Source organism: Caloenas nicobarica, chromosome 2 (genome assembly GCF_036013445.1).
Source record: "Caloenas nicobarica isolate bCalNic1 chromosome 2, bCalNic1.hap1, whole genome shotgun sequence".
Lineage (NCBI taxonomy): Eukaryota > Metazoa > Chordata > Aves > Columbiformes > Columbidae > Caloenas > Caloenas nicobarica.
In genome coordinates, this window is record NC_088246.1 from 74,808,830 (window position 1) to 74,836,276 (window position 27,447).

Below are 27,447 nucleotides of genomic sequence, written 5' to 3' on the forward strand. Positions count from 1 at the left end.
AGGTTTTAAATACTCTCAGACTTCAGGGATACTGGAGCCAGTATCAGTCGCTGAGTGTGGGGCTCCCTCTGAATGTTGTCTGACATTTATTTATTTTTATTAAAGATCATCTTCTCCCTCAGCATAGGAAACAACAACAACAACAACAGAACACACATACAAAATTACACAGACTTTGCAAAAAGTTATTTTTATAAAGCTGGCCGGATTTGGGCCCATCAGTACTGCCTCTGTCCCCTTACTTTGTTCTCATTGTCTTTCTTAATGATGATATAAAGACACTTAAAGAATGTTTCTCTTGGATGAGAATCAAGACTCGCTTCTACTGTGAGGTCCAAGCAGACTGATGTCTGTACGTCATCAGAAACTTACTCGAAGTTGCCTGGCCCCATGGGGGTTTATCCATGTCCAGCCCCATGGAGAAAACCCTTTTGAGACCTCTGCTCTCCCATTCACTTCCAGCTCACTTTTCCTATAATTTCTCAATAATGTTATCAGTGCCACTCTCAACCCCATTGCCTGCGCTTGTTAACAAATGAAAAGGCAGTGGCTGTTTCCAGCATGGGCCTGTCTCATAAGTAATAAGAAGCACCCTGCTTAAACTGTCTTCCAGGCATAAGACCCACCTGGTCATCTTTTATTAATTTCCCCATCGCTTTGTTTAGCCTATTTGTAATTATCCCTGTAAATATTTAATGGTCACTACATTGATCTGTATAGCCATTCTTGCTTTCTTTAATGTCTCAGGCTTGCTGCAGAATACAAGAAATACAGCACCACTTTAACAAATCATGGCTGGGAAGCCAGATCCTCAGTTGTGCTCTCTTCTATCAGAGAGAAGTTTCTACTACATTTTGGAGAGGAAAATGTTCCCCTCATCCTCATTTCCTTAATGCTCATGTGCTTTACAAGCAATGTCTTTCTGTCCATTCATATTCAATATCTGTAAGTGTATTTGTTATTTGTGTGGGAGCACATCTAAAAGAATTGCCATCCTTTTGTGCCCAACACCACACCAATAAAAAACAGTAAGAGAGGTCCTGTGTCCTAGGATGAATATAGAAAAAACTGCATTATCTAATTACAAAATTGAAGCAGAACTATCATTTTCTGCACTGTTATACCCCCCTCAGTTTTACCATCTTTCCCTCCTGCCTGCTCTTCTTTCACAGAACACAAAGGCAGTGACATATCTGAGTTTGATTCAAAGTGAAGCACTGAAGGTTTCAGGGCAGGGATTGTCTCTCTCACATGTTGGCATAACAGTTTTCAAAACCCACCTACCACAAAGTGTGTCCCCATTCTCCGGTAGCCTTCAGCAAAGCTCTGTGAGCATGATTCAGCATTAACTACTCTCAGCAGCATCAAAAATTCTTTGAGCGTGTGTCATTTTCCTTGAATAATTCCTTTTTCTGTAGTGCTGCTTCATTAACTCTCCTAACTGACAAGTTTTACCCTGATCCAAGCTTTCATTTCCACTTTGAAATGTCTTGTTAGACAAGCCTCAGATCCTTCCAACTCTGCTCCATGGCTGGTTTTCACCTATTATTAATGAAATGGTCAGAGTTTAACAATCCCCATTTTCGTTGCTAATATCTTTGCATGTACTAGGGGCTGTATCAGCAGCTACACAGGTGTAATTTTATTCATACCTGCTGTAGGATACGTATAATTTGCAAGCAAAAATGCCCCTTTCTCTACTCCTTTCTTATTTTATTTTTGCAGTAATGAAATTCAGACACTTTCCTGGCTTTACTGCAAGACACTCTTCCTAGATTTTCCTTTTCTTTTCTTGCTTGTGCTCTCCCATGAGTGCTGGTGGCATTGCGGGAAGTTACAAGATCTTTCTTTTGTGCTCACCTTTGAAACATCCTGAGCAGATTGTGATGGTGCTGTAGGGGTTTATTTTTTTCTCTTCTGGAGCATCCAGTCAAGTAAGGGCATTTCAACCCTGAGCACCCAGATGAACCACTCTCAAAAATTCACCTTTCAACATACTGTCCTGGGCCCTAAAGGCAAGACTTGGCCCACAGTGGTTGTAGATGGGTGTTATACGTTCTAGGAGATCTGACCTCCCTCATTGGCCCGACAAGACTGGGAAGACCTTACAAGGTATCCACAATGAGGATAGTCTTACAAAGGCTATGCAGGGTCTTTTCCTCAATCAACATGGAATCCAGCTAATCATGTTTGTTTTGAGCCATGCAAACAAAGCTACACACTGTACGTTATGGAGTGGATCCTAAAATCTCTTCAGAAGAGGCACCAAAGCTTCTGTCTGAATAAAGCAGACCAAATTTCAGTGTCATGAAGAAGATCCAAAGCTTGCTTTAGCAGGCAGACTGAAGTGGAGGTGTCTGTCTGGAAAGGGATTTTAGTTTGTGTAGCTCTTCATATACCCCAACAATCTTCAAGCACTGGAAAGTTTTCTCAGGGACATTTGCATTCAGAACACAGTAAAAGAATCAAAAAGCTTCTTCAACTTGTGGTCAAGAAACTACAATGAAAGATAGTGGCCTTCAGGTTTTGACAGATAGGTACCAAACTTCTAGGCCTAAAAATCTTTTCTCTAAAAAGCCAATTATTTCACCCCTAAATTGGCAAATGTTCTTATGGAAGCAATGGCAGGACATAAATACACAGGTCTGTTTTGGTCTGTATTCTTCTTTCCAAGGATTTAATATTCTACTTTCATCTCTTGTCTAAGGAACTATCATTGCTGGAATGAAGCTTGGATGACCAGACCTGATCTTCCTGTTGGTTTTGGAGGATGGCAGGTTGTTGATGGGACACCCCAAGAAACCAGCGATGGTAATATTGTTTAAAGTCCTCTTTAACTCTCTTTCCAATACTTGGGTTCTTTGTGGCAATGAGCTGAGCCGGTGCCACCATATGGCTGGTGACAACTTCTTGCACCAGATAACTATACTCAGGTCCTTCTCCTGATTTGTTTTGAGCCCTAAAATAAATCTGTCCTTATTATAACACTGCTCATGATGCACATGCACAAAATCCTGTATGAGAAAAGCCCTGCTTTGTACAGAAAGAATGTAGCCCTGTTGCCAAGAGATGGGTTCTAAAATTTTAGACAACCTATACAGGAGCCTGATCAAAGTAATTCTCCGTCATTATATGTCAGCCAGTTTCTGCAGCCCTTACTAAGCTTCCTGAGCAGGTGGAAGCCAGGAGAGAAAAAGTGAAGAGTCACTGCTATTTCTTCCCTGTTCTTAAAAGATGTTCTTAGCAAATTTGCAGTAAGATCTTTCTCAGCCTGTGGTATAATTGAGCCCTCCCAAAACTATCTGCTTTAAGCAAAATCAGCTTCAACTGCATTTCAACACCTTGGGACTTACAGTGGACCGTACCATTAAGGTACTGAACCATTAGGCTGTTTCAGACTTGAGTCTGTGTTGTTCAGAGGTCTGGCAACAGAAATTAAGCTTTTCACTTCTTGGTCAGGAGTTCCTGTAAACCACCAAAAGAGTTCAGCAAACCTCAATAATTCTTTTTCTTTGAGTCAATATGATCTTTTGACATGGTTTTGAATTAATTTAATCTCTCACTTTATCTGTCTTCTCCGCACAGGTATGTACAGGTGTGGCCCAGCCTCAGTTCAAGCCATTAAACATGGTCATGTTTGCTTCCAATTTGATGCTCCTTTTGTCTATGCCGAGGTATTTACCTGACAACTTTTAGTGCTTTGAATGATATCAGCAGGACCATAGTTGAGGCAGAAGATAGGGCTTTGCTGTAATTTATGGACTGAGAAGTTACTCCACGTACACTCTACGTCAAAGAAAAATCTCATAATTATGTTTTGAGATGCAGGCTAGTAGATGTGATATGGCTATAATGAATGACAGAGGTTTCAATAATCTCTGCTCACCAATCAATAAGTAGAAAAATCTGCTCTGAATCAGTTGAAACTTCAGGCTGTGGTCATTTATCCATCCCAGATTCCAGCTATGCTGGCAAATGAGTCACTCTCTCTAGCTGCTCATCTTCACCCCTTGTTAGCTGTTACCTCCTTCTCAGGCTTGCCAGCAAAGCTGCTTATGTTAAGGTTCCCTTGCTTGTTTCAGTCAAAATAGTTGCAGTGATTTTAAAGAGATCTTTGCTCACCATGTCCATTTTGACTGCGGTGGGTCAAGGAGAGCTCACATGGGTAATTTGACTGACAGAACTGAGAGGGAAATATCTCAATGAGGAGCAAGAAGTCCTGATCTCAAGTTTTAACCTCTTGCACCATCAGAGCTGGTGTGCCCAGAATTGCAGCAGCTGTAGAGCAAGTCTCTCTCTAATTGAATTGTATATAGCTTAGGACAGAAGAAAATAAAGATATTTTATTTATGAAGCATTCCCCTCTCTATAGTCTAAAGCTTTTTGGTGCAAGGAATGTGTAATCATGCTCCCCAAGTCTGAGCAGTATCTCTGTAGCCTACTCAAGTTCACATTGCCTGTTGTTCTGGAGCTGTGAATAGTAAAATTCCTCTAGTCATTATTGTAGCATATGGCTAATTTTAAGCATGGGACTTCAGTGCAAGTGGAACTTCAAATCAACATGTCGTTTTGAGGAGAGACAGGCTGGCTTCCCTTCCTTTCTCTGTTTACATGTATCTCAATCCCTTTTCATTTAATTTTATAGGTGAATAGTGACATTGTTTACTCAAGAAGGGAGAAAAATGGAACCCAAGTGATAGAAAAAATTGACACAACCCATGTTGGGCAGTTGATCGTGACCAAAGAAGTTGGAGGTGATGGAATGATGGAGATTACTGAGGACTACAAGTTCCAAGAAGGTAACCTGTAATGGGGTGGGACCTTACTGATGTAGATTTACCTTAGTCACATCTTGGACAGTGGATTTACAGACCTCTGGCACTGAGGGAGCTGCATGAAAGGCTGCCACAGTGCCCTCTGGAACTCTTTACTTCTAACTCCATCCCAGAAACACTGCAGATGCCTTGATGAGAGTACAGACTTTGCTACTCAGAAATGCTTTGTACTGAATAAGCTGTAGTGAAAATAAGGGGTACTCATGGAGTAACTGAAAGTATTCAAAACAATTCAAGTCTTTCTATGCAGCTGTTTAGACATTTCTTACTGAGGCCAGATGTTTGCACAGAGTAAATCAGTGTAGCTCTATTAATATCAATTAAGCTAGGTCAATTTATCTGACTTCTTGAATATCAGCTCATTTGGAATTTGTGATGTTCTCCCAATATTAACTTTACCACAGGAAGGTTCACTGCCCTCATTTGTTCATTTCAGCTACCACAAACTGTGGAAGATGTACCCTTGTGATCAGTTGGTGGGCTAATGCAGTACCACCATTTACGTTCTAAATTTGATTTTCATTAATTTCTAGGCTCAAAGGAGGAGAGACTGGCTCTTGAGACTGCTGTGATGTACGGCGTTAAAAAGCAAACTACCCAAGACATCGTGTATGAGCCACAGACAGACGTTGACATGGACTTCCAAGTGCAAAAGGCAGTCATTGGCAGTGACTTCAAAGTCACTATAACTTTCAGGAACAAAAGTCGCAACTATTACACTGCTACTACATACCTTTCAGGCAACATAGTGTTTTACACAGGAGTCACAAAAAATGAATTCAAGAAACACTCTTTCAGTGCAAAACTGGCACCCTCTTCATGTAAGACTTGCATAGTTGTTTTCAAACCTGCTAGCTTTTTTTTCCCTCTGTGTCATTAACTGTCACCGTCTATAGTAGGTAGGGGTAAGATACTCTATTGGATATCAGGTGGCTCTGCTCCTAACTCTGACCCTGCTACCACTCATTTAGAGCTGAGGATGTTTTTTCAGGCTATTGCTCTTTGCATAATGCTCTCTCACCTCAAGCTACATGTCCAGGAACTGTCATTTTTTTTTATTTAGTACAAAAGAAGGCAAAGGAGCACAGGTATTAAGCTGCAAGGTATCGTTTTTCATACCTTTAGTCTCCTAGCAGTATCTTAGAAAGTGAAGGAAAAGTTCTGGTTCCCCAGGGTGTCATTTACAGGGACAAAAAGGTGAATATCTTGTCTTCCTTGAAATATGCTGACAAGCTCTGAGAGGATCCCAGCATATATCTGAATTTGGAGGACTAGGTGGTTCAGGATTTTATATTTACAGTGATCTAAAAAGTTGACCTGTAACTAGATTGTGCCACTATAGAGCAGGGGCATTTGTCAGCTGGGCAGGCACCTCAAAGGTGAGTTATTTTTATAGATGCAACATTTGCTTTTCCTAGTGCCCTCTAGACTGCAGCGGGGAGACCCTACCTCCCTCTTCTCATGGGAAACACAGTTCCTGGCAGCCTAGCTCATGCGTCTGAGGGCACGATGTTGCGATGCTCAAAGCAGGGAAGAGGGATGTTCTCCTTTTTTCTTTTGGACATCACCAATCTATTTTCTGTCAGCCATGGCAGCCCCATTTGGAAAACAGTCAGCAAGTGTTGAGGATGTGCTGTACTCCAAAGCACTATGGAGCAGGCTGGTTGTAGATCCCTGGCTTCTCCAGCAAAATGTGACTACCAATCACTTGTTCTTCTGACAGGCCTGTGCTCTTGGGTCAGTGCCTCCAGCTCAGCAAAAGTGATGAGAACATGCTCCTATGGAGGCTGAGTAAGAGGATCCTCCGCTTGAGTTTCCTACTGAGAAAGTCAGGAGCAATGATTTTGCCTTCTTGACACTGTTACTGGGCAGAAGCAATCTCTGCTGAATGTGGTGGGAGTGGCAGGACTTCAGGAGGCCGAAGGATGGGCCTCCTGGTCTTGATCTGGTGCTGGAACACAGCCACTCTGGCTGACCTCTGAGCTTTATCATCTGTCTTGTCTATCTCATACCAACCCAAGAGATGCTGTGAGACCTCTCTTGTCAAAGAGGGTGGGTTTTGTCTCAGTGAGAAGCCTCCATGGAATCACAGTTCCCACCATGCCATGAAAAACAAATCCTCCACTTTGGCATCATCTAAAATGGCATGTTTTTATTTGGAGATGATTAATCTCCATAAAGTAGGAGTTCACTTACAACGATCTACAGGTGAAGGTTAATAAAATTCTATCTCTGGTCTATAACAAAGCCCTGACAGCTGCTTTCTGCCTCCTTCTAACTCCCTGACTCATTTGCAGGGGGTCTGGAAATGGGCTGACTCTAGGTTGCATTGGGTTGTTCCAACACATCCTATCAAAACACCATGTGGAGTATTATATTGGCTTGCATCAGTTACTAAATATTTTACCTGAAATACTACAAAACTTTTTTGAGACTTGGCTAGGTACAGTAAGAAAAAAAAAAAAAAATTCAACTGCTCAGTCTAAATTCTGTGCCACTCCTTTGATGCGGGCAAATTCAGTCATCTTGTAGGAGATGTGCAAATACCTGCTACACTTTCTGGCTGTGTTTTGTGCTTCATTCCAGGACTTACATCTGCTCTTGCATCAAAGGTCAGTGGGAGGTATTATTACCTAAAACACAGCTTTTGCAGTGTTTTTAGGTTCATCTATCTCCTCTGCATAAGAAATGAAATAAATAGATTATGTTTAAGCATCACTGATCCTCATAATTCATTTTTTTCCAAGTTAAGTAAATGGTTTGTAAAAAGCTTCTTGAAACTGTGCTGGAAACTCTGAATTGACTGATGGTAAGTGAACACAGAGTAGAGATAGGCACCTGAAAGAACAGAACATGGATTTTTTTTTGAATGTGCCTCAAAAGTATGTCCCCGTCACTGCCTCTGGCCAAGGAGACACCTTTTAAGAGATTAATACCTTTCAAGGTGGAAATTAGTTTATATCTGAGCTACAGCTATCAATTTGTGGAGCACTTTGTCCTGTAACAGGACCCAAAACCTTCACAAGTTAGGCCATCTCTGAAGGTGATATGTCAAACCTGAGCATTAAATTATTTTGCCTTTGCCTTGGAAAGGAGTACATGTGCAATCAGAAATGGTGTCTGAGCAGATGGGCAGTGTGAATGGAAGCAACGCGATCATTTGCAACTGCGTGACAATACCCTGTCAGAAGTGTGATGGGAGGATACCTTCTGGGGCACTCAGGCAGGATTTATAGGCTTTGTTCATGGCAATAAGTATATATATATGTATGTGTATATGTATATGTAGAGAGAAAGAGAGAGGGGTAACAAAAAATTACAACATAGTAAAGATGTGTTAAAGGCATTCTTCCAGCCCATGTTGCTGAAAGAATGAAGGAAACTAAGTTTTCAAACAGGAAGCAAATGCGTGATTTTCAGAATAATGATTAAAGAAATTGTGTGGGTTGAAAACCTCTTTGAGGATTTGAACAGCTTAAACCTTCCAGTGCCTTCAAAGGTGTTCTCACATCTACTTGGTTATATTTAGTTTTCTCTATCTTTTTGAAAGGCTGTAAGACAGCTCGGTGTTGTGTCTCCCTTGGCTTTCCCAGCTGCAATAAGTGGTATTGGCAACTTAACAGCACAGCCAGTGCTAAGGAAATGGAAGCCTATTATTATTTCTTTTTCTTTTTTTCTTTTTTTTTTTAAGCTGTAGTGATTAAATTTAAACAGAAAAGCTCATCTTTCCTTGCACTAAAAAAGAAATTTCTTTTAGATCACAACAAATTTATTTATTTATTTATCCACTTATTTACTTTGCACAGATGAGAAATTCCTTACCTGATTTATAATTTACAGTCTGGGGCATTATGTGAAATTCTTTTACAGAATATATAGAGTGAGAAGGAGGGAGGGAGCAGGAGCACATCAAGTTAATTTAAGGCTGGCCTGGTAAATCCAGGTCAGGTGGTCACCAAGGGAATAGCTTTGAAACTAAATAAAGGAACTCTTTTTGATGTGGGTAGATGAAAAGAGTGAAAAGGGGTGAATGCCATTTATCCGAGTTCAGTTATCTCACTGTGTACAGTGTATGTCACAAATACAATAGAAATAATGGATAATAGTCATAATCATAGGTAACAGATGGGAGATCTTGATATGTTTGCTACCATTATAATGAATGTTTACAGAGACAAGAACTGCAGATCTATATATTCTGCTTGGTCACTTAGTTAGCAGGTCTGCTTCTCTGCATCATATTCTCACACCATTGTTGGCCTGGGAATTGCAGCTCAATATGTTTAAAACTAATGATTCCTTGCATCTCAACCATCTAGCCTAAGGGGACTTGTTCCTTCCAATAATTATCATCAGGGAGCACGTGAAAACTCTCTGGAGGGCATGCCTGCGACAGGAGGATCTTGATAAATTTCGCAGGCAAGACAAGTGTAGAACAAAGGCAGATATCCAGACATGTCCCTGAGGGCAGGTGGTCTCCCAGATAGCCTGCATGGACTCATAACCCCCAGTGGCTGCTCTGGTGGCATCCCTGGTGCCACTCCTCTGCTGAGAAGAAAGGCAGAGAAAGCACAGGAATAGAGTGAAAGAGCAAACATTTACAAGGGCGACACTCAAAAGCTGGTTTGGACCTTCATGTCCAGTAGATATTTACTGTCATTCTTCCTTCTATTTATTTTGTGCTAGCACCTGGAAACCTTGCAACAGTGACCTGGGCCCATGTGAGATGGGCACTGGGCAGAGGCTGTGCACAAATCCAGCCCTTGTCCCAGGGAGCTCACAGCCTAAATGGAAAGAGGGTAAGATAAGAGGGGGAATGGTGAGTTAAAGAAATGAAGATAGTTTGGGCGAAAAAATCAAAGGCATCCTTTGGTCGTGGGACACCTGTTTTCCAAGGCACTCGTGTAACTGGCACTGGCCATGATGGGAGGAGCAATCAGCCATTAGATTGCTTCAGATGCCTTTTTTCTTTCCTGTTTCTCCCCTCAGCAAGCGCTTTCGATGTTGTGATCAAATCGAGTGAGTACCTGAGTGACCTGCTGGACCAAGCCTCTTTTCATTTCTTTGTGACGGCGCGGATCAATGAAACGGGAAAGATTCTGGCTGTGCAGAAGGCGACAGTCCTGGAAATTCCCACCCTGCGGATCAAGGTAGCTCAAGGCTATGGTGGAGGGGAGTGACCATCATGCTGTGCGGGCTGTTCTCTACAAGGCTGTCACATTGACTTCTGGGATGGAGGAGTGTATGTGTGTGTGTGTGCACGTTAGACCTTCAGTCTAACGTGGCCCTTATAAAGCAGTGGCTGACTGGAGTGTACGAGGGTGTATAGGTGTGTTATAGATTGTACTGAGTATCCCTACATTGAAGTCTGAGGCTGACAGCATCTCCAGTAGTAGAGAGCTGAAGTGATTTCAGTGGTGGAAGGAGGGGAAAAGAACTGAGAAAGCCGGAGAAACTCAAAGGGTAAGAGTGATTGCTCACTCAAGTCACTCAAGTCCTTAACTACTTCAGAAGTCTATTATACTTAAAGCAAGACAGCACAGAGGCCTCTTACTGAAGGATGAAGGGCACTGCTATTGAATTTTCTTGGAAAGCTCCTGCAGGTGTAGTGGAAAGTTTCTCTGAACTTGTATTGGGCAGCACCAATTTGAGACAACTCGGAGGATTGCAGTGCTTTGCTGCCACTCTGTCAATGTTCTGTCAGTGGAGTTTGCTGCAAATTCAGGCATCTCTGCAGATGGTGGCATGGTACCTATGAAAATGCAGAAGTGTAACGTTTGTGATAGGACAAGGACCCTATGGCATATGGCAAAGGCAGGGCTGAGATTGAGAGTTCTCAATTCATAACTGGGCATCTAAATAAATTGCCTCATTTTCAAAAGCGCTGAGCCTTAATCTGCTTTGAATGATATCATTTGGATCTGCTTTTTTCCTAATACTAAAAAAAAAAAAAAAAAAAAAAATCAGAACACCTGTTCAGGAAGCTTTATGTATACAGGAATGCAGCTCCCTAAAATTCAGGACCTTGCAAGAAATCCAAGTTTATAGACCTTTTTTTCCCCTTGTATATTTATTTGCACCAATGTTCAGGATTCCATATAATAATTTACGTAGTACCTGCAGCCTTCTGCAGAAAATGCTTTCTAAAAAACATAGATCAAAACTACAGTGAAATTTGCAAAAAAAATGCATTCAATTTAATGGTCTGCAGAAATGTCATGATGATCTAATCAGATTATTGGTATTTTCAAACAAAAGTTTTCTGATTTACTAAGCATTCTAGAGGAGGCAAACAAGACACACAAATTCTACTTCAAATACCTGTCTTCAGTAACCAAATTTTAAAAGCAGAGAGTTCTTTCAATTCAATACTTAAAGCAGAACATCTTATACAGCATCCCCAGTTCCAGGTTCAAAATACTTTATCCTCCCTGCTGTTATGAAGGATGTTTATTACATGGGATAAGTTCTTGTTCAATAACCATGTTTTCTAGTAAAACTGAGTTTGCCTCTTCTCTGCTTCTTTGTGATGTGTAAAAATATGCTGAAATCTTAATAGCTGGGGTTTTTAAGTGTATGTATATATACCTATGTATTTATATAGGAAACTGCTTTATTTCTTTTGAAGAAATTTGAGGAAGCTTATCTCCCTAGTTTTTTTGTCAGATTTTTTCATTGAATGTGACTGGCAGACTAGAGTTCTTAATGTGAGAGTAAGAGAAAAGAATGAAAAAACTTATTTCTCCTTATGTCTTTGGATACACCTTTGATCTTATTCTGTTGGTCTAAGGAGACTGTCACAACTAACAGTTGAGGAAATTACACCATATTCTAATTTAGCTTGAGAGTAGGTTACAAAAATAGGCTCAGCAAATATAATGCATATCATGGTCTGAGTTGCATGTGTGGAAGTTCAGGATAATTTTGAATCCTCCCATGTAACAGTGATCTTAAATGGACAATTGGAATAAGGAGGACATAAGACGTCTAAGCGGGCTAGGAATTCTGAAAATACCACTGATGTCTTTTTGCAAATTCAGGTGTCCAAAACCTGTTGAGAACTTGGCTGTGGGTATCTCGTCCTTTACTCCAGTCAATATATCTGTATTGGGTGCAGAGTGATCCCTGAGATCAGAGACTTTCCAGCTTTTTGCAACTGTCGTACTCTGTAAAAAGTTTCAGAAGGGCTGCAGACCCCGGAAGAGCACCTTAAATTTATTGACAAGTTACTTGTTTTTCTTACTTACATTCCTCAAGGTCCTTTAAAGTAGTCCATGGAGCAGCTGGGATCTGCAACCCATAAGTTGAAAACCCTTGCCTGAGCCTTTTATATTCTGTGAGAACTGTTGTGTTTCTAGGAGGGAAAAAAAAAAAAAAAAAAGGAAAAAGTACTCAAGCATGTAGAATTTGTTTAAAAATACATTCACTTGGTGTTTTCCAGGTAGCTGTACTGCCAGCGCTGATGTGAAAGGACAGACAGATCCTTTCACCTGTGTACTGTAACACACCTGGAAATCGATGCAATCACTCTTCATTAGTCTTGCAGTTTAACATTTTTCAGTGTAAAATGTATTGCTTTTTTGCTATGTAAGGGTTTTGGTGGACAACTGGCTCTCAGATCTTTGTAGAGCACATGTGCAGGGTTAGAAAACCTTCTGAGCACAAGAGGTGGTTGCAAGGCAGGGCAAAGATGGGCACAACACTTTTGAGGGGTGCAAGCAATGTGACCTGGTGTTTCTAACTTAGGGTAATAAGACCTGCCTTTCTCTTCTAGAGCTTATGTCCTGAGCCCATCCACATCAGTGCTGGTGGGGAGCCTGGAGAGGGGGGCAAAGTCTGGGAGAGAGGCCCCCTTGGCTGGACACTCAGCTCCAGGACTGTGCATGCAGATGTCTGTTTTTTCTATGGAAATTAGGGCCTGCCTCTTGACGTGCCATGTGGCTTGAGGGAAAATTGCAATGGATAGAAAAATCTGCAGTGGTACTCATGGGCCCATCCAACAATATTTTTCTGGCTAAGTTTTCTCTGCCTCATGCTATTTTGCTGTGTGCTCTATACCGCCTCCTTCCTTGCAAGTACTATGTGTTTAACTCTACAGAATTCACCATGGGGCATTTTATTATTATCAGCTTGTGGAGCATTGTCTTTTCCTTGTCTTGCAGACCCAAGGTGAGATGGTGGCTGGCAAAGAAATGTCTGTGACTGTGGAATTCACCAATCCTCTGAAACAAACCCTGGAGAATGTCACACTCCGCCTTGAGGGACCCGGTGTGCTGAGAACGATGAAAAAGGAGTTCAGGTAGGGAAGAAGAAAGCACAACAGCACAACTAGCTGGGCGTTTGCCCTCTGCTTGCTCACAGGAGAAAGCTCACAGGACACAGTTAACTAATGCTGTGCTGAGTGATTCAAGTCAGACACTCTCTTCTTAGTTTAAAATTCAACACACAGGAGAGCTATAGGACTCAATAGTCAGAAGAAGTCAGGGTGTCCAGAGAATCTGTGCAGAGAGACTGTGACAGCATTTAATCTGTTCAGTACCAGTGCTGGAGGAAGGGGTAGTTGTTGTGGGTAGTTGCTAATGCAGCCTGAGTTTACTTTTTCACTGTATTGCATTATTTTTAGCTCTTGACAATAGCACCTGTGAGCCGCTATCACAGAAAGACAGATTTATCCTACACATGAATTGTTTACTGACACTCGCTCAGTATGTGCAAATCAAGTCCTGTGCTGTTTTTCAAAAAGGGCTTTTCTCCATTCGTGTTAATCACGATTATACAAGACATTCAGGTACCTCAGATGATCTTTGCAAGCTTATGTCAAGACACAAAATGCGTGTCGGATGCAGCAGAGCCTGCTGGGACGGCTGCAGCAGGTGTGTGAGCGCACAGGTCCCCCCAGCAGCACCACTGCAGAGGGCTGCCCTGGCACAGAGGGGTGGTTCCAAAACAGGGTGGTCCCAAGCCTCAGGAAAGGAAAGTCCATCAGCCACCTTCGTTGTGCTCAGAGTTACATCTCACTCTGAGTGATACCCGTACGCTAAGCAAGTTGTTTCCTAAACCCTCTTTCCATCTGAGTTCAGTGTTATAAGCTCAGTATTAGCTAGTTCCATTATATATAACTGAGATCCGTGGAAAATTTTGGAGCGGTTGCTTAGTCTTGGGCAGCCAAAGCAATGTTATCTATCATTACCTGCACTGATGGTCCCCAGGTGTGTGCAAAAGGAGTTTGAAAAATTGCCTGTGCTTCAGCAGCTGCGTAAATTGTCAGCATTATCTGCAGCCAGTAAGGGAGGTCTGAGCCCGACTGCACCTGGGCCAGGAATAAAAAGATCCAAACCAGTCTTCAGAGCAGAGCTGGATAGAAAAATGACTGTGAAAGGGCATCATACTGTGCTTGCTTTGTGCACGTGGTTTGTCACAGATGCTGCTGAACATGACTCAGCACGGTCCACACAAGTTACACAAGTTGCAGCAATAGTCCTCATTGCAGCCCAGCTGTGCCAGCCTCCCCTGTTGTTCTGCATCCTCCTCAATCCAAAAGCTGCTGTGGGCCGGCTCCAGCCTTCAAGGATGCAGAAGTTGCCAGGTGCATCGAAGGCACAGGAGTTAGGGAGAAAAATGATTCATAGAACATTCCTTCAAGTCACCATGTTTTCCCATTTTCAGTAGTGCCCTTGCCATAATTTCAAATGGAAATGGATCCGCTTAGTCATTTTAAGGTTGAACTTCTATGAGATGAATGAAGGCTGCAGGTTATACACACAGAGGACAGAGCAGGGGGGCAGTTGTAGTTTATTTAAATAATAATCACATTTGCCTCCATGCATTCAAAGTGATAAATGGCTGTGGTGTGGTGATGGCTCAGCATATTACGCAGAACCATTCATCACTGAATTCTCTCCTGGAAAATCAGATTAGGGTGGCTTTACTCCATTTGCAAAGAGAATTAAACTCATTTTAGGCTTTCCCCACCATTCCACTGCTTCCCTGCCCATCAGGGACTGTCATATATGGGATGTGTCTTTGCAGTTCTTTGTGGAGATGAGACTTTTGACCTCCCTGTATTTTTAAGGTAGCTATTCTGTGTCACTTGGGTGACTCCACGAAAGAGGTGTGTGTGATCCAGCTGATACAACATTATTCTGGGAATGAAGTGGCTTGAGGTCTTCAGTCTTGATCATTCATAAAGACTATATATATGGTGATATTTAGCTATTATCCTCAGACAGGAGGAGCATGACTTATGGAAAAGCCTTTGGTAGCAGCAGTTCCTACACAGGGCATAGTCTTTGCATGACAAATGAGAATTAACCAGGCAGTGATGGATAGTGTTAAAACTATTTCAACCAAACATGTATTCACACTAGCATGTAAGTCACTTTGGGTATTTCTAGATGTCTAAGTTCAGCTAGTATTAGCACTTGTAGAGAGAAGCAAGTTGGTTTAGAAGTAGGGCAGTACAGAAACAGGAAAAATTGGGTTTGGCTTTCCAGCACATCCTTTGTCTTCCTGCACACACACATATAGATATAAGTACATATATACATACAGAGATGATAGCCCTGTAAATTAGCGATGGTAGTGCTACCCTCTCTCATTGCAACACCGTGAAGATGTGGTCTAGAAACCTTCATCCTTAGAGAATCTGGCCCCCAAGTACTCAAGAAAGTAGACCAAACCTTACTGCTCAGCAGATTTGTATAATATCTTCTTCACTTTCCACACAGAGACTCCCTTGCAGATCATTCCTGTAAACTCCAAATTTAAAAAGGTATTTAACCTTGTGGAGCAATTGAAGTCATTGCTTTCTCATACTACCATTTAAGTGGGCATTTGGTGGAGCAGGCAGGTCAGCTGAGGGGAACAGCATGTCTCTCATTAAGAACAAAGACAAAAAGACATAAAACACTTGCTGGAAGTGGTCTGCACATGCTCACATTGAAAATATGATCTTCCTCTGCTTTTCCTTTTCTAAAACTGGGTACATGCCCCAGGGTCCCTATGACTGTGTATGCAAAATGCAGTGCTAGCCTAAGCTAACTTCTAAGAAGCTAGAATATCTAATTTCAGCAGGGGCAGACTTGCACTGAAACAAATATTCAGGTGAGAGGATCCCAGGCTAGCTCATTTAGAGCTAATTAGGGTTTCTTGTGGCAACTTGTGCTAAGCCTGGGCAGCCATTTCTGTCCTGACCTTTTCATAGGACATGACATCTGAGAGCCAAATCTCACCAGATGAGAATTTGAAACAGTGACTGAAGTTTAGGCTTGCTTTACTCTCAGTTTATTTAGTTGTTTGCAGAATACCATAGCCATGTGAGATGAGAACACTGGCTAAATTCATAATCCACTTACTTAATGCTGAGGAAAGGAACATTCAGTTTTATAAATAGAGTTCCACTACACTACCTTCTCCTTTGGTTCCTTTGGAGAAGCTGCATCCTGACATCCCCCAAACATAATCAATATCAGACTTCAAAATCTGCACACAGAACATAGTGAAAGCACTAAGAAAACACAGAAACCCAATACTCACGGCTTTCTGTGAATCTCGATTGTAGCAAAAATTGAAAAATCAAGAGCAGCACAGAATACATTTGCTTTATAGTGTGAGTTATCAAGACTCATACATGACGTAAAAGAGTAACTGCTAACAGTAGGAGTCCCAAGAACACTTAGACTTATTTGTATGGACATGAAGAAGTCATTTGAAGTGACCAGTGAGGAGATCTGCTGATGTTATAACTGTGACAGGGTGGTTCAGGATAGGAGCTGGTGGAGGGGCTGAGCACCTCATCAGCACTGCATCAGGTTTGCATGGGAATTCCCTAGACATTTCACAACAAGGACTTACTTAACCATTTAAGCAATCACCAACAGGCTACAGGCTATGATAAACACGTAAAATGGAATTATAAAGTAGAACAAATACGTGTTAGCTATATAGAAGATCATTCGGAAAGTGATTGTGGGAGGTAGTGACAGGAGACAGAAGAAAATGGATTCATTTCAGAAATTAAAATTAGCCTGGAGGAAAGGCTAGAAAAGGCTTTGACACAGTCAGTTCTATGAGGAATAGGAAATGGAGGGAATAATTTATAGGACACTTCTGAGAATGAGTGAAACATAAAAAATTTGAGGTGTGTTATACTGCCCACCTTCAGTTTCTCCAGTTGTGGGTCAGGTTGAGAGCATCAGCTGACTGATCCCGATATTGTTACTTTTCTTCTTCCTTACAGGCAAATCCCAATGAACTCTACCTTGATCTGGGAAGTAAAATGCATCCCAAAAGTACCAGGGTTACGAAAGCTGATTGCAAGCCTGAATTGTGACGCTTTGAGGCACGTATATGGTGAGCTGAACGTCCAGATTCAGAAACCATGAACAAAGCTCCTGCCTTCATTTCTCGTTTAGCTATATTGCAAAATATCACATTGGGGAACGGAAAAAAAAAAAAAAAAGGTGGAAAGCTACTCAGCATTAATTTGGTCATCCTTGTACTGCACAAAATTTGATAAAGAAAGGTAATTGGTAAGATTAGAGAGAACTTGAAGAGGCACCTGGATAGTGAATGATTTAAAATTAGATACATGTAGTTAAAGGCAATTCTAGGCCATATTATTCCTATAGTTCACTTGTATTTATGGTCCTTTGCATTAGTGCTGCAAGGGAATCTGAAAAGCTCCATTCACCATAGTCTGAACTTTAGTTTTAATTAAGGTCTGATATTTCACTGAAAAGGAAAAAAAAAAAAAAGCCAGGTGTCATAAATTCTTAGACTGAATTACACAGCCCTGTGTTAGATCATTCAGGCTGCAGTAAAAACAGGTATTTCTAGCTAAACAGACTACTTCATCTCACAGTGTTATAATTTTCCAGTCCATGGAGAGCTCGCTTTGCTGGAAGCATCTCTCAGGATGTGTTATCTCCAGAATATTCCCAGCTCCTTTTTTCCTCTTGCTGCTTCCCTATGCTTTTTTTTTTTTTTTTACTCTGTCACGTGTGCAGGCACCTGCACATACTCACTCCTGCATTTCATGTGCTCATCAATAGTGTTGATACACTATTTTTCTCCTTTGCTTGATGAAAATCTAGAGTTTTTCATGCCCCTGCTTAGAGTTCATCACACCAAACTTGCATTTCCTGGTCACATCTCATGTGTTTAGTGTGGTCCATCTTCATCCTTTTCTGCCTTCTCTTCTGAACCTGCTCTGTAGCCCCATTTCCCACAGGTGTGTGTGTTGGAGGGTTCACTGCCCTGAAGCAGCCCAGGCTTTCCTGCCTGATCAATGGGGTGAAGGAGAGAGAAGCAGAGGGGGCAGCATTAGGGTCTTCTCCTGACAGTTCCATAAGCCTAGCAAATACCCTGCACTGGAGCTGCCACCTGGGGATGAGTTTAGATTAAACCATGCCTGAAAGTTCCCAGGAATCACAGCTACTGCAGAATGAAGTCATTTTACATGAGCAACCCCAGGAATACCCAGGGACAACAGCTCAGCTGGAAAAGGAATAAAGATGTAACCTGAGAGTCAGAAACTCCACAAGCTGGGCCTGCATCCTGCCTTTCTCACAGCAAATTCCTTTGTGAGGTGCAGTTGCACCTCCCAAGGCATCGCTCCTCCCCTGAGGACCTTCTGGCTCAGAGGTCACTCTGAATCTGTGGTTCCTATTAGTCTTCTGTGCAGGGTGCTGCTCCATCCTAAGCCATATACACCATCATGCTAGAGCAGCAGAGGGTACGTGTGTGTGTGTGAATTTCTCATGTCCCCTGAAATCCTTCTCAGGATCTTTTCCCACCAGGCAAAGACGCACGTGCCACAAGCTGTGGTAATTCCTCTCCACTGGCCATAGTGTGTAAGCTCATGTCTCATACTAACAGCCCAGGCGAGCTAACTGAGCTTCCAAAGAAGTTAAAAGGAGCCTCATGCTCATTAAACACTGGGGCTTTATTGTGCTGTGTATGGTTGTGTCATTTTGTGGTCTTATTAGTGAGAAAACAAGGAAGGTGACTTGCTTTCTGCTCTTTTTGCCACACATTGGTTCTTGCAAAACCTGTGACCAGCTGTTAAAAGTAAGAAAGTCCTGGGAGGGGAGAAATGCAGGCTACTGTTTTGCTGAAGTATATGGAACAAAGCAAAGATTCATACCACCTCATATGCTCAATGAATACCCCTGGATTCAGGAACAGCAGACTTTTGGGGGCTTTCACTTCAGGCATGGGTATACGTTCATTTTGTACAGCTTATGTGACCACATTAGAAACTCTGCAATGTCAAAGTCTCCCATATAAGTCCTCTGGGGTACAAGGAACTGAGCAGTGTGTTGCAAATGCAAGGTGAGAATCTCTGTTAAGTAATTAAGGAGTCCCACCAGAGCCTACATCTTCTAATAAAATTATCCTTTTTTTGCTCCTGCATATAAACCTGCTTTCAATTCCAGACTTTTTATAACTGCAGTGTAATAAGAATTTAAAATAAAGCATGTCTAATTTCACTTGTGTCTTTCGTTCTGTATTTTGATTTACTTCTTTATTGTAGTGCTATTGACACCAGTCCCTGCATCTTAAAAGAGTTCAAAAATTTGCTTCAGAGCCATGCTCTGCCTTTTTTGTGCAAAGCAGAAAACCCTATCTTTATTTAAATGAACTAAAACAAACAAACAATCAAAAAACACAAACAAACAATTTGCCTTTGTTTTTCCTTCTGTTTTAACAACTGACTACCCAACACATTGGAAAAGGTGACAATTTCCAGAGCATATCACAGTGCCAGCAAAGAGAATCCCCAGATTCCCCTGGAAATGGTTTTAACATGTCAGAGCCCATCAAGTGGCCAGTATGCTCCTAATGAAACCTTACCTATCTCTCTTTTCTGAAGTGTGCTTCTCAGCAAAATATTTCAAGGCATTTTACTAACAGTCATTAAGCTGAATGCTGTTCATGAGGAGACGGGAAGTATTGTAGTTGAGAGTTGATAGAGGGGTATACTGAAGCAAAGAGAAGTTTGGTGATGACTGTGAAGGAGGCCTGGGAATAGAGGCCAAGGATGTCAACAGCCCTTGGCATTACCAGCCAGGGTGCTCTGTACAGAGCTGCTCACAAAAACAAACAAACAAACAAACCCCACACAAACCAACAACAAAAACCAAAACAAAACACCCCCCCCACACACACACACACCAAAAAACCCCCAAAAAAACCCCCAAAAACAAACAAAAAAAACCTTGAGGACAAAACGAGGGTGGCCTCTAGGATTTCATTCACTCATCACCCTGTGGATGGTCTGTCACATGAATCGTGGGTAAAATCTGACTGAAAATACAGTGAGTGCTGTGATAACACTATATGTATGAATAGGAAACAATTAATCAATAGGAACGTCGGCTTGACAACCCCAGATCTGTTTGATCTTTAAGCCTGAAAAGAGTTGGAGATCAACTTCTTCAACTGAGGGTCTCTTTTGAGTGGAGTAAACTTGTGTCCTCAACACACTCATCACATTTTAGAGACAGACTGGGGAGAAAAGAGTCCAAAACTAAACCCCTGCCTCTGCAGATCCCATGTTCCACCAGTTCAGAGAAGCCAAGTGCAAACAAAAGTCTGCACACTCCTGAAAGCACAGCTCATTTGTTACCAACTTGTTACGTCCAAGATACAGAGTAGGTTGCTTCAATTTCGATCACTTTGTCAGATTCAAAATCCTGTTATGGGCAAAAGGAAACACATCTTACATGCAAACCTAGGAAGAATATATTGTTAGTCTTATTAAAAATAGTCTAATCAAAGAATTATTGTTAACTGAGATAATTATGTGATGAAATTATATTCTTATATTTTTCTAACAATTATACTAACAGTTATAGACCAAACTATATCAGATAAAGCTGACACACATAAACTTTTTAGTATACTCCCCTTTCTCTGCTCTTCTATGCACCACTACACTGCCCTTCTGATGCCTTCAGTGTGGTTGGGAGCACGTGTAACAGCAAGTCACCGGTGTCCCAGGTCTTCCACCAAGCATAGTCTGATATTAGTGTGGAAGGTTTCTCTTCCTCTTTGCTTGGATAAGCACAACTGAAAATTTTTTCCTTCTCACCATATGGTCCACCTGAGGTCATTTTTACATGCTCACTAATTCACTCCACATCTTGCTCCTTCTTCGTTGGTTCAGGACTCCACAGTATATCCAAATTTGCTGTATGTGATGCATTTTATGTGTATTGGATACTTGTTGTTTGTTCTCCTTTGTTATACCTAAAATTTGTCTCATCCACCTGCCAAGGTTGCACCCTTTGATGACAAGGAGTTAACCCCTGGTGGGCTATTTGCAGCCTGGGGCCTCCAATGTCATCCTACACCTGTACTGTCAGGGCCTCTGTTATCATTCCATGCTGGTGAACCTTTATGTTGAATTTTGAGGTCATAAATAGTTCATTCTACACAGAATAACTACATGCGATTACTGTCTACTAGTTACAAAAAGTGCATGTAACAGTAAACATTTCACCATGCAGTTGGATGAAGCAAAGCAACAGCTAAAACAATGTCAGTAGTAAACATCAGGTCATTAGATAATTGCTCTTATAGCTGCACAAAGCACGAAAAGTCCAGACAAGTCCTGATGCCTGTGCTGCCAGCTTATCACCAAACTGTGACCTTCCACAAGCAATAGCAGCATCTTGTTTGTAAAGCAGAATCAGAGAATGTGTCTGAGCATTGGCTTTTCTAATGACTGATGCTGCCACTGATAATTGGTTTGAACTGAAACTTATCAATAAATGCTCTGCCAAATGGGTGACACCCCACTCCCCACCCTTTTCTCCTGCTGTAGACTTACATACTGCCCGTTCTTCAACATGTTGCTTTCATGTTTGTCCTTGTTTCCCCTGAGGAGGTGGAGGCCGCAGGTGCTAGCTTCTGAACCTGAGTGATGGTGCAATGCAGGAAGACGACCAGATCAGATGGAGCGGGAAGAGTGTCTGATCTTGTTCAAACCAAAATTAATAGCCTCATTATGAAAGAAGAAAGTCAAAGTATACTGTGAGTGTTGATGGAAGGAGGATTGTCCTGCATATTGGAGCTGACACGATAGCTGGTACTGAGCAGGGGTGTGATACGTGTGTTGGAGTAGCACCTGTAACAGAAGACAGTGCCTGAGAGAAGCCAGGAGGTTTTGACATGCGGGTGAGAGAGATTTACTCAGTGCTTAAAGGCAAAGTTGAAAAGGCTGAGTTGAATATTGAAGAAAGAAAACAAGGACTGTGTGCTAAAGGGGGGAAAGCATGGCCAAAATGACACAAAGGGAAGAATCTCGGGGCGGAGGGACAGGGGAAGAAGAAAAAGCTGTAAGACAGGAAGGCCCCAAGGCCGTGTTGCCTAATGCAGGGAAGTGACAGGAGAGCCTGGCGGTGGTGGCAGAAGGCAGAACTCCTGGCAGTCACTGGAGCTGGATGTGGGCTGGCAGCACAGGGATTCAGCCCCTATGCAGGTAGGTCTGCAAGCCTGTGCCGAGGGCAACGCAAGGCTTGGCAGCAAGCCTTGTCTGCAAGACTGGCAAACCATGGGGAAGGGAAAGTCAGAAGGTGGGTTGGGTGCTGGGAACGTGGGCACTGCGAGGCACTCAGCAGTTGAAAACCAACTGTGTGGCTGAGTGTGCGCTATGGGGACATCCAGGCTGGGCTCGGCATTTTCCTTAAGTCACCTGCAGCCCAGCCCAAATTGTGGTTGTGTTTGACCTCCCCAGTATTGGACTGGGAATAAGCGACCCCTCACAACTGCTCATTCAGCTCCTGCTCAGGCTTTGGCTAGCACACAGCTCATGCTGGATCTTCATGGGTGGGTTTGATCTAATGGCTGCAGTGCCATTACTTCGAAGCCAGAGCAACACATAGGCAGGACATGATGGACGGGAAGGGGTAGAGGTCATTGTGCAGTTGTTATCACCTGCAGCTTGCTGCCTCCTGCAACCATAATCCTTGCATACTGGTTGTATGACAGTTTCTTCGGAAAAAACTTTCTTATGGAAATGGTGTGGATCAACCATCCAAGCTGGAAGGCATAAATACATCAGCTTACCCAACAACCTCTTGAAGCAGGTCCAACAACAGCCAAACTGCTGAGGATTTTGTGCTTCCAGGTGTGATACAGGGGACACCCACACGTGATGGAGAAGGAAGAATGAGCACTCTCACTGTTGACTAGGTAACTATTTTGCTCATAGCTGCATGAGTTGTGTGTTATGAATTAGAGAATTTGTGAATTAGAAACATCATGAATTGAGGAATCAGTGAAGTCACATGCTAGACTAGTCTGTACAAAGGGGATTTAGCCCTTGCTTGTTTTGTTGTTTTGGTTTTTTTTCTTTCCTAGTGTGTTCATAAAATAAAATTTAATTTACAGAGTACTTTGTCCTGTAAATTTGAGACATCCAAACAGATCATGACACCTTGATCATGAGAAGTAGGAAATGTCTGATCTAGTGAAAACTATAGTAGCAATGAGTAGCATTGCAAATGCAGGTGTTTTACTTATGCTACAGTAGCCTCATTATTGGGCACAAACGCAGCATGACTGCTCTGGCAGTTTTGTTCGCTTTTAGCATCTACCACATGTTTGGGAAAGGCATTCCCCAGGTGTACTACTAACAGATGTGAGGAATCATCTCATATTTGCTTTGAACCTCATTCTCCTAGTCACCTCCATTGACACCATGTATATCCGGTACTGGAAGAATCAGGGAAAATTTCTTCCCTCTTCACCATGCTGTCTACATATAATTTCTTAGACCACTGTACTCTATTTCCCCAAAATCACTTCTTTTTCAGACTTAGGAGTCTTACCTTCATCACTTTGGACACAGAAACTGTTCCTCACCTGTCATCATTCTTGTTTCCCTTCTCTAGCCTTCTCCCAATATTATGTCATTTTAAGTAACATTTAAAAACAAGACAGCTGTTTTAAGTATCTGTATTTTGGAAGGACAGTGCTAATGAGTGAATGGCCTTCCTGTGCAAGGAGAACGTGGGCCTGTTGGGATCCACGTTCATTAGGTTAACCTGGACCCAACTGTGACTGGAATAAATAAATTCAAAACCTGCCCTAGTTACAAGCTCTGTATGGTCAAGGTTGAACACATTTCATTCTTTTGTGTGGAGTGTTTCACGAAATCCTCCACTGTCTCATATAACCACCAGTGTGACTGCCCTTGAAAAGACCATGGATCAGCTTTCTACAACAATTAATTGATAAGGAATAGGGCATTAACATTTGAAAACCAGCTGATTTTTCATCACTATGTGGATTCATAGGGTTCTGAGATGCTCTTAAATGTTATCTGCATTCTATTCTTCTTCAAAGTACATATGTCTCCATATCACAGTGGCTATGTGGTGCCATTTAGGTGGTTCTATCAGATTACAAAATTCTCTGTTTGGAAATAGCCTACAGAATAATAGTGAAATGCTGCTGTGAATTTCAGACAACTGAACAGCGAAGACCTCATGGAGTAAGGGGTAAATCCAGTGAGCCGTAACTCAGTATTAATATTCTTAAGCTATATTTGCATTAGTATTTTTAACAGGAGTAGATTTGTAGAGTGAAATGGCTGGTGTTGAGTACCCAGTAGTTACACTGTATTTTGGAGGGTTCATATTGGACTTGCCCCTCTGGTCTGAATGGCTATGAGCACTTGGAGAATATTTGGTGCACTTTTCAGTCCCTTCTTTCAGACAGAGCTGAGCTGAAAAACTGTGTGCCTCAAGGCCACTCTGATGAGAACAAAAGCACTGTGAATTGTTGTTTCGAAAATATGTTCCTGGTCAGAAGATGTGAGGTATGGTCAAGAGTTCAGCATCTGGAACAGCTGCATGGCAAATTCCTGCCTGGGCAGTGCGATCCAAGAACATTGAAGCATTTGATGTTTTCCTGTGTAGGTGTACTGGTACAAAAGTTCTCACGCCAATACTGCACACTACTGCAGGAGGCACAAATAGTCTGTACACTGCAAGCACCTTCAGAAGTAATAGTATGAACTCTTACTAGCCCAACTTTAAGGGAAAATATCTCTAGTCTCCCAGAAGTCTAGTTTCTTATCAGCAGGAATTCCTGGTGCCTTCTGCAGAGTGGCATACTCTGATATCATTTAATTATTGGGAATGTCTTTACACTGATCTAGCTGTATCTGTGCTTGTGATTGGACCAAGATGCATGTTTTGGGAACTTGTCTCATATCAACCAAGTGCAATGTACATCATCAGTGATGTACAGTGGCTCAAAATCCTATTTGCGGCTCTAAGTTTACCCTGCTGTTTGCTTAAAACTTTGTTGGGTTTGTTGTCGTTTATAAAGTAAACAACTTGAGCTAATTTAGGGACTCTTATAAAGATCATGTGCCAAAGCCTCTGCTGTCTGCTGCTGTTAGTTTAGTTTATAGGAAAACATTTTCATGTACTAAGATAAGCTTTGCACAGGGTCATTATAAACCCCACTGCAACATGCTACTGAACGATTTTCTGCCTTTCAACTGGTTAAGTAAGGTAGCCACAGTTTTTGCATTTTATAATACTTTGTGCTCCAATCAGCTATCTCTGGAAGAGCTTTTAACTAATAAAACCTATTCCCAAAGCTCTATTGGCATCATCAGTGTTACTAGTGCCCAAGAAAAAAAAAATGTGTTTGCGTTTAGAGATATTCAGCATTGGGGAAGTGTCATCATCAACTGCAAATTAACTTGCATCCAACCGTGGTTACAACTGAAGGTGTGAGGTTAGGCAAATGGGAAAAGCCATCATTTTGAGGAAAAGGAAAAGAAAAAAAAAAGGCAGACTTCAGACTGTGGGGGGTCAGGAATGTAAGAAAATAAAATAAATATTGTCTTATTGTTGTCTTTCCAGTGAAGCATCAGGATGTTCTCGTAAGACATATGTTTTTCTGAGAAATGGCATTTAGTTTGTTCAGCCTTTTGTTAGCTGAACTTCTAAAACCCCACTGAGCTACTGGACCAGGTGAAGACACTGCATTCATCTTTGCAGTACTTGTAACTCCTCTCTAGTGCAGACAAAGATACTAGCTTCTTCTCTCTCCATGATCACGTTTTCAAGAGCTCCCTGCATCCCTCATCTGCCTCTTCGGTGTGGCCCTGAGGCTACTCCACTCTTATGCATCCTGTAGCACGGTAGGTTCTGTGTCCTGGGTGCCAGTGCACCTCCCTACACTGCCTCGCACCACTTGGAATGTATTACAGCTCTTCTTAAAGAGCCATGATCTCAGTGCTTTGTAGAAGGAGGAGATCTCTCTCATTGCCTTTTTGTCACTAATAAATTTCTGGCTGTCATCATATGCTAGCCTATAGTGCCACCCAGATCTCTCCATGACTGGTCAGATTTTTAAATCCCAAGAAAACAGCTTGCATTGCAGGGCAGTTGTTGACGTGAAAGTTTCTTACACTCAGCAGTTTAGCTGTTATATCCTATAGGGCACAGAATGCTGAAAATCCACATCTGATTTTTAAGTATTAGGTGTTGATTGCCAGAGAACAAGCACAACAACTGCGGCCAACAATGAGGGAGAGGGACAGAAGGGGCTGTATCTAGAACAACATAGATATGGTAGCAGGCAAACTGATCATGCAGTTTTCTTTCTGACATCTGTAAATCCTGTCACCAAGTGGATCTTCGTTCCTTTATGTCACTGGTCAAAAAACAGTGGTCAAACACCTCTCTCTCTGGAGCAGGATAGGGACTTTATGGCTTACACCCTTTCTTGTGTAACAAGAACATGTCTATTGCCTTCTGCCAATTCAGTCCATCCTGTCTTCAAAATGCTATAATAAGTGCTTTATACAGATGACATTATAGGTTTGGACTGGGAATTATGAGAAACTCTGTCTTTCCCTCCAGTCTTCTGGAAATATTTGGGAAGCTATACACTCTGGCACTATCATTCTGCTCCTTTGTCAGAACTGGAGCTCCTCTCTAAGGAAGAGGCACTAGGCAGCTGCCAGGATAAAAGCTTTGCTATTGGGAATTTATTGGATTCATATTTCTGGAGGTCGGTGTGGGGATTAGCTTCAATGGCTCTGCAGTCGTCGGAGCTGCCAGGCTTCTCTACAGAGATATTTTCCTCTCCTGGGAAGGGCTGCTTTAGGTTCATTGCAGCCAGAAGTGAGCTATGCTTTGGGAAGTCCCAAATTTGGCATCCAAGTTACCAGCTGTGCAGTATTTGGGACAGATGTAGAAATCCTATTTTACTGATTTCAGAAGATGTGACTTCTGGCCATCCTAAATTAAAGGGAAATCTTTTAAGAACAATTTTACCTAAGCAATGGGCATGGGGACAAATTGTATTAAGGTGGATGATGTTTCATTTTATTTCAGGTTTCTTGTACTTTGTGCAGAACCAATGTCATAACAGTGACAATATTACAGCAGAGTAGCAAAACCCATGGAATGGGCTTGCTTTGCTTTCAAGGAGATCAGCTGCAAGCTCTTGGCCAGATACCATTACCAATAGCTTGAGTATTTTAGAGCATTAGAGCGGTGTGAAATTGTTCTATCACATCTTCTGTATTGAACATGGAAAGGATATTACCCAGCCTCTAAGCAAGCACTGCCAA

General features: G+C 42.0%; 1 protein-coding gene across 1 annotated transcript in view; it reads left to right on the forward strand.

Annotated features, from left to right (window-relative positions):
* F13A1 (coagulation factor XIII A chain) overlaps positions 1-19,327 on the forward strand; it is a 61,196-nt gene extending 41,869 nt beyond the window's left edge. The window contains exons 9-15 of the mRNA XM_065630032.1: positions 2,708-2,811; positions 3,586-3,674; positions 4,646-4,799; positions 5,369-5,656; positions 9,825-9,985; positions 12,998-13,134; positions 17,074-19,327. Coding sequence (XP_065486104.1) covers positions 2,708-2,811; positions 3,586-3,674; positions 4,646-4,799; positions 5,369-5,656; positions 9,825-9,985; positions 12,998-13,134; positions 17,074-17,218 — 1,078 coding nt within the window. The 3' untranslated portion in view covers positions 17,219-19,327. The remainder of the gene's footprint in view (positions 1-2,707; positions 2,812-3,585; positions 3,675-4,645; positions 4,800-5,368; positions 5,657-9,824; positions 9,986-12,997; positions 13,135-17,073) is intronic.
* Positions 19,328-27,447: the final 8,120 nt, after the last annotated feature.